This window comes from Haliotis cracherodii, unplaced genomic scaffold, assembly GCF_022045235.1.
Source record: "Haliotis cracherodii isolate W230 unplaced genomic scaffold, xgHalCrac1.p SCAF_11, whole genome shotgun sequence".
NCBI classification, from domain to species: Eukaryota; Metazoa; Mollusca; class Gastropoda; order Lepetellida; family Haliotidae; genus Haliotis; species Haliotis cracherodii.
In genome coordinates this window covers 24,920,731-24,928,142 of record NW_027266266.1, presented here as the reverse complement: position 1 = coordinate 24,928,142, position 7,412 = coordinate 24,920,731, and the positions used below count along the sequence as shown (strand labels likewise).

At 38.9% G+C, this 7,412-nt stretch overlaps 1 protein-coding gene across 1 annotated transcript; it reads right to left on the bottom strand.

Moving 5' to 3' along the window:
- Positions 1 to 3,486: 3,486 nt before the first annotated feature.
- Positions 3,487 to 6,025, bottom strand: LOC139455633 (uncharacterized). Its single transcript, XM_071237188.1, has 3 exons — positions 6,007 to 6,025; positions 4,014 to 4,072; positions 3,487 to 3,714 (listed from the first exon to the last, which is right to left on the bottom strand). The coding sequence occupies exons 1-3, from the start codon at positions 6,023 to 6,025 to the stop codon at positions 3,487 to 3,489; spliced, it is 306 nt and encodes a 101-aa protein (XP_071093289.1).
- Between the last annotated feature and the right edge of the window lie 1,387 nt (positions 6,026 to 7,412).

Sequence of the window (7,412 nt, the reverse complement as noted above, 5' to 3'; positions counted from 1 at the left end):
GAAGTTGAGACACTGCGCCAGACTTGACTCAGAGTAACACGACCTGTTCAATTGAAACGACTCTCAGGAAAGAGTATTGTAAAAAAACCGCATGGTATTATCCTGTGATATGGTTAGGGTCCACTTCAAACATTCTAGGGTCTGTTTGAATGATTTCACCCAATGGTGTCAAAAACTAGGTGAGACCCGTGAAGATCCCGGTAAGAATAGGTATTCAGCAATCCATGATTGTTCTAAGAGGGCGAATATGCTTGAGGCGACTATGCTTGTCGTAAGAGGCTACTAACTGGATCGATGCTCATGATATCAATTACTGAATTGTCTGTTCCAGACTCGAGTATTTACAGACCACCGTCACATAGCTGGAATATTGCTGAGTTCGGCGTTAAGCAACAAACAACCACAAACTAGTTAAGATAAGGTCAAAGATACGGACATGTTCCAAGAGTTAGTGATGTTGATTTTATTAATTGTTCTGTAGATTGTAGTTTGATACAATGTATGAATGTCAGAAACTGACTGTAGGCATAAAAGCATAAGGCTTTACCTTTTTCTTAATGTAACAGTTCCATTTTGTTGATGAAGTCCATTCATCCTTCTGTACTAATTTCAAGATCTTCACGGGAATGTATTTGTTGTACTATAATGATAATAATCATAATTCTCTGGTAGCAACAAAACGTTAAGGTCTACACCTTTTAATGTAAGCACATGTGTCACGTGTGCTGTTTTATTACGGTGGTTATAATTTAGTCCAAATATGTGCAAGGTATTTATGATGAATGTTCATAGCATTTTGTGAGAAGAAAAAAAAGAAGTCTTGCATATGTTAGTTTTCATTTCACCACAGATTATGTTTTAGTGTTTTGTAACGGCGCCGTGCACCATACTACAACACGGCATTATTACAATGTAGAATTTAAATACTATTACGATTTTATAATTTGTCTCTCTTAAAACTTGTTACAAGCTGTTTTTTCTTATTTTCTTCAATATAAAAATGTTTCAAAATGTGTTTTGTTCGAGTGGTCTCACTTTGAAAGATAAGGTTGATGTGGCGAGAAGTTTGGTTACAATATTGCTGTAACTTTGTTCCGTATCTGATGGTTATAGTTGTATTTAGTAAGGGAGATAATCCCGTTGGCCTTTACCGAAGATGGTGTACCGATGAGAGTTGCTTCCCTTGGGGAGAATAAACGATGGTGTCAAACAATGTAGTTCGTCTCGATTCTCCGTGGAATATTGGTGATAAATAGCGCCCTAATACGGGTACATGGCACAGACGCCACAGTAACTTTAACCAGTTTGTTATATTGTGACTTTCCACCGATTTCGGCGGTATTTTACATATATTAATGACGAGTCTGATTAACTTACTTAAGAGTGAAGTCCGAAATGAAAGGACTGTTTCTATTATTTTTCTAAAATTCTGTGCCCTGGAAACAAATAATGTCCTCGGATTTTACAACAAATCTTGCCGTGCTGGATATTCTGACAAAATAATCCAATATAATCACTGGTTAAAGAATGATATACCCTACAAACACCACTACTGTTCCAGCATGTATAAAGCATGATGAAGGGGTAGAGATGGATCTTGGATACCTTCTTTCCACTGGTAATTAATTACATAACACCAAGGATACAACACGTCCAGATGTTCGTCACCTCTGGCGTGTCAGAATCCCATGACCATGGGTTCGAATCCCGTGGGTTTCACAACAACTATAAGCGCTCAAGGCCTGCATTCCACACTTTGCAAACGGACATACTGTAATACGCAGCATTAAACCCAATTCACTCACTCACTCAAGTGATAATTACACCAAAACAATTTGAACAGGGATACAAAGAGGCACACAACAGATTAACATTCACAGCAGAATTTTATTAAACGTTTCACTGATACGTGTTTATAAGAGGCTCGATACACATCAGATGGAGACGAAGGCTGCTACATAGCTAGCGAGTGGAGGGGTTGGCTTCAGATCTTCCTGTGAAAAGACGTAAAAACAAATGAACAAAGTTAACTGTGATTGAGCAGATGATAAGAAATAAAACTGGGAACCTGAGTTACTAACCCCACTTGGAGATTGCTGGGTAGAATAATCCCCCCCACTCGACCGTGCTTCGACCGTGTGGGTCGTTGCTAATACAGTCAACCACTGGTTTCCTTGGTCCAGACTCGATTTCATACAGACTGCTTTGATATAGCTGAAATATTACTGAAGAACATTCACTCACTCACACACTTACGTATATTCAAAGACAGACTACAGTATAAGCTAGTGACTTGATATCCATCGTCGTGATATGGCCGGAAGATTTCTATAAACTCGTACCCAGAGTCGATGAAAGCGCCTCCTACTTCGTACAGTTACATAGGACATAAAGGAACTCTAGGACACAGGACCAGCTACTCTAGCATTATTTCGAATATGCAAAGGGGCAGGGTGGCCAAGGGATGTTTGGTATCTGTGCAGTTGCGTCGGTCACTGTACCAGGACCCAATGATCGTGGGTTCGAATCTTGGATTCTCCTTGGTATTGACCCCTGCTCTGTCAGCACCCGACCCGTGCTAGTGGTATCCGCCCGTAACCTGCGTCAAAGCCGCTTAAACCAAACTTACTCACTCACTCTCGGTTATGAAACGTAGGCTCACAAGGGGTGAGTACAGGCTCCAGGGACTGTATGTACAAATTAATCTTAGTGGTACAAGTATTGAGGGTGCCATTGCTCACCCCTGAATCTCGAGTACAACTTACCGCAACAATCAAAAGCATTGCCAGAAAGGGGGCAATTAAACTTATTTAACTGAAAATATAAAATATAAACATTATTTTTTAACGAACAGTATTTATTTTATGGATATTGAATCTGCGAATCAAATACGATTTAATTTGAGTTCCGCGTACCACACTGCTGAGTTCCGAATACCCTCTAAAAAGACCCCCGGATCCCGCATACCAAGATAGGAAACCTGGCACTCTTAGTATTGTAAGTCTATGTTGTATGTCATAGCAAATATGTTGAGAGAGATGCAAAGAATCGAGTCAGAATCTATCTGTTGTGATGAGTCTACACGAACAATAGATGATGCTATAAACGTTATGTGCAGTTTCTGCACTTACCAAGATCTTGTGTTATTTAACAAAAGACAAAACAAAAGAGCTAAAAACTAAAGACAATCTTTAATAGTTAATATTGATTGGTAATCGAATTAATCAAATAAAATTAATTCGATGTTAAAACCTTGTCCGAAAGTGCCTAAATGTGGAAATCAAAATATACGTCTTTAAACGTATTATAGCGTTTATTTCTGGGGGAAAAAAAACAACCAACAGCACAAAGTGTCCGAAAGGTCCGAAAAGTAGAAAAACGTCCGAAATGTCCAAAAATGCCAAAAGCAAAAAATATCTTGTATTTATGATTGAATGTAATTAATTATTATATGAAACATCGTCGAAGAGGTAGCAAGATGTCACTCTAAGCGTCCATCTTGACACGGAACACTCTCCTCAAGAATCCAGACACACGTGACAGGATGACTCGAACTGGGGACTGGGTTGGGGTGTCGTCATCATCGAGACTGATTTCGACGAAGTGAGGAGCATCACGGAGGACAGGGGTAGAGAGAGGGGCAGGGGGAGAGGTGGGAGGGGTGGGCAGCTCTGACAGGGGGTCAAGGATGGTCATGTACCTCCCAGGACGATGCTGACAGGGAGGGAGAGAAGGACATGTAGAGAGTGACAGAAGATGGAAGTAGAAAGTAGAGAAAGGTGAAGGTAGATGATGGAAATGGATTGCATTTACGGGATACTCATTATGCATAATGTCAGGAGAACGTTAGTGATAAAGATGTGTGTTTATTACTCCACATGTACATTAGTTTGCAAGTCAATAGTATGTGTGTTAGTTAAAGATCATATACATAAGTCCATACACTCATCAAATACAAGACATAGTTTCAGTTTTAGAACAACTAGTAAATTAATAATTCCTAAGACACCCACTTGGCGAGGAGGGGCCCAGATGTCAAAGTTCAAGGGGAACCTGATCACGAGGTCAACAGCTGTGGAATAAGAAGGAATGAGAGTCTTAAATAAGGATGAAGAAGAAAGAATCAACTGAACAGTATGTAAACGAGTTTTAAAAACATTCATAGTTCTTTTGTTGATCCATTGTCATCTGAGTAAATATATTACACACTGAAAAGTGAAGGGCGATGATCACATCACTGGATGAAGTCTTAACACTCCATATAAAAACAATTTCTTATCATCAATACAAATTACCTATTAAAGTAATGTTTTGAAAAGCGGGCTATACAGATTGTGGAAGATATAAGCTACTCTGTCAATGATGAGGTAGTGGAACAACATAAAGTACACAAATTTCTGGAAGATAATATACAATCACTGTATTATTAGGTAAACTGCTATGCGACACGTAGAGTTGCAAAACATTGTTAAAGATATATGTGAATACATAGGTATATGAAGTGATTGCTTGCAACAAGTATTGCTAAAATCAGAAATATAATGTGTATTGGTGTACACTGAACTAAACGTACTGGCCATGTCAGCGATAGAAACTAACAGTTTTAGTCCACTATAGGAGCGGTAGAAACTAACAGTTTTAGTCCACTAGACCTTATAATGATAACATATAGCTAACCGCCTAAAAAGGTCAAATTTCTACTAGTCCTTATCATACCTTAACTATTAGGCAGTTTGGCAAGGACTACGGGACTAGTGCCAATTTCTAACACTGTATAGTCCTTATACTGGATACACACAGTAAAACCCTTACAAAGGGCAAATTTCTACTTTCCTTATGATACCTATTGGGCAGTGTGGCAAGAGCTGTAGGACTTGTCTAAGACTGCGTATATATATAACAAGCGAGCACAAGTACATGAAGTGTTTTTGTACACCAAAGTTCTTGTATTTAAGAGTATGTGTATAGGTAACAGTGAAGTCAGTCTAGGAGTTAAAAGGTAGAAAAATGATTTCTCTTTTTCTTATTCTTATTTCAATCACAATTCAACTCAGAATGCTGATATTGGGCTATTAATGAATTGTATACTCATTGGTATTTGATTGTTGTGTCTATGTGTTGAACAGCTCTATAAACCATAGTAGAAACCAATAACCGTTTAGTAGAAACAGCCTTGGAAACGAACACTACCTCACTTATTAATGACGTGTAAACTATATCTATGTAGGGCTACGAAAAACTAACCCATGCATGCTAGTTCACACTTACAGAAAACCTCATTTGTGCAAATGGAGGGTAAACTACAGTAGTCTGCTGAAAAGGGCCTAGTAAAGGAACTGTTAATAAGACAAAGAGGCAAATAACCTACATTTTGGACAGGAAAACGAATCACTAAGAGTTTAAGGAATGACAAGTTCTTCTTGTGGGATTTCTAGCGTTAGAAATTGGCACTAGTCCTGTTGTCCTTGCCAAACTGCCCAATAGTAAAGGTATCATAAGGACTAGTAGAAATTTGCCATATTTAGGAGTTTTGCTATATGTTATCATTATAAGGACTAGTGGACTGACACTGATGAGAATGTTCTCGACCTGGGTCCCATCGACATGTGCCTGGGGTACAATTAGATCTATCGAAATGTACCCTGAATGTATTGTTAAATGTTTTGGATCCAGCGTATCTCTTTTGGTATCCCCTCATCAGTCCCCATAAAATCGATGGTATCCAGGTCGAGAACCACTCCATCAGTCTGAAGTCGAGTAGATATCGCTAGATTAAATAAAAAAACACACCAATGTGTTTAGATCCAAAGGGCTGAAAAATCGGCCTCAATAAACGTGGAAAAGATCTGAACACTGGACAAGTGATCATCTTTGATGGCAGTATGTTCTGGAAGTTTCTTCTTTTTTCCATTGGCTAGATGTAGGCCTACTTCAGATTTAATTCAGTAAATAAGTCATAAAAGAAGGAATAAAGTCAAACTAACTTATTCAGAAGTAATGACATACCTTGGGCGTAGGAGCTCATAGTGTACACAGACGAAAATGAGCGAAATACGACGCAAATGGCAGCAAAACAGTAGCAAGATGATAGCAATTTGATGATAACAATGGCGATATCAGTAGTGCAGTGTCGTCATGGCGACGTCATAAATCTTGCGAGACGGTCATAGTATCACGTGACGTGACAGCTTGACTGGTTTTCTTTTTGCTCTACGCAAGTCAGGATCCCAGTAATGTTTTCAGTTGTTGGGTGGTTAAAAACGAGTGAGTTCACATAGAGCAGCGTTAAAAATTGGCTCTAGTAGGTTAGTCCTCGCCAGACTGGGACCCAGTTGTTAAAGTATCATTATTACAAGTAGAAAAGTGCCTTTTTAAAGGGCTTTGCTATATGTTACCTTTATAAGGACTATAGTGGGCAAAACTGCATGTTTTATCGCTGCTGAGTTGTATAGATTGTATGCATATCAGACAAGACAATAGCGACGACGCAGAGCATCAAAATCTAGCAGCCAATAGGCTTCTGTATAAGGTAGGATGTTAAAAATCTTTGGAATACAGAAAAATAAATAAATGAAACGGTCGTTGTGGACTTGACTGGACACACTCTTCAGAACTGTTAACTATCGACCTTCACATAGAGGCTTTGGAAGTGAAGGAAAAGTGAACTGGTTAAATAACAGCAATGGGCACCTTCCCAAGTAATTGTTAGCACAACAGTAGTCAGTCCCGGCAAACAGAGCAGGAAAGTGCCATTTTCTATTCATGACTTCGTTCAAGGTAGGGCTCTTTTCCAGAACATTAATCATAAACCATTGATAAATGGTGACATTTTGGTAAAACTTTGTATACTCACCAGACAAATGCTTAACCTGTGCCTTTTGCTATTTAGTAACGTCTGTTTTTTTTGCAGTTTTAGTATTTCGCTGTCACAAATTGCAAGACTATTCAACTTTCTGTATTAAAGAGGATATTTGCACACGAAGAAGGTATAGTGCATTTTGTGTCTACACCAAAGAAGTAAGGAGCCTGTTACTGTTTGGGTAATGGGGCGAAGAAAAGTTTAGACATAAGTAGGGCTGGGACGGGTAATTCGGGTACTCGGGTCGGGTGGGTACTGTGTAGGAACCGGGTACTCACAGGACTACCCGGACACGTGGTTATTCACATGATATATTGTTTAATGGCAAAATTATCTAGAACACCATGGTTACACTACTAGTTACAAATGTTCACATTTCTTTCTGACTAGCCACGCATTCCTTCTGACTTTATGTGTTTGAATAAAGATAAAACTTCCGTCAACTTCAGTGTGTGCATGACAAGTTCGTTTTATACGAGTATATAAATAGGGGAGATAATCCAGTTGACCTTACCGATGATATGATGATGTACCGTAAACTGGTTCCACTGCT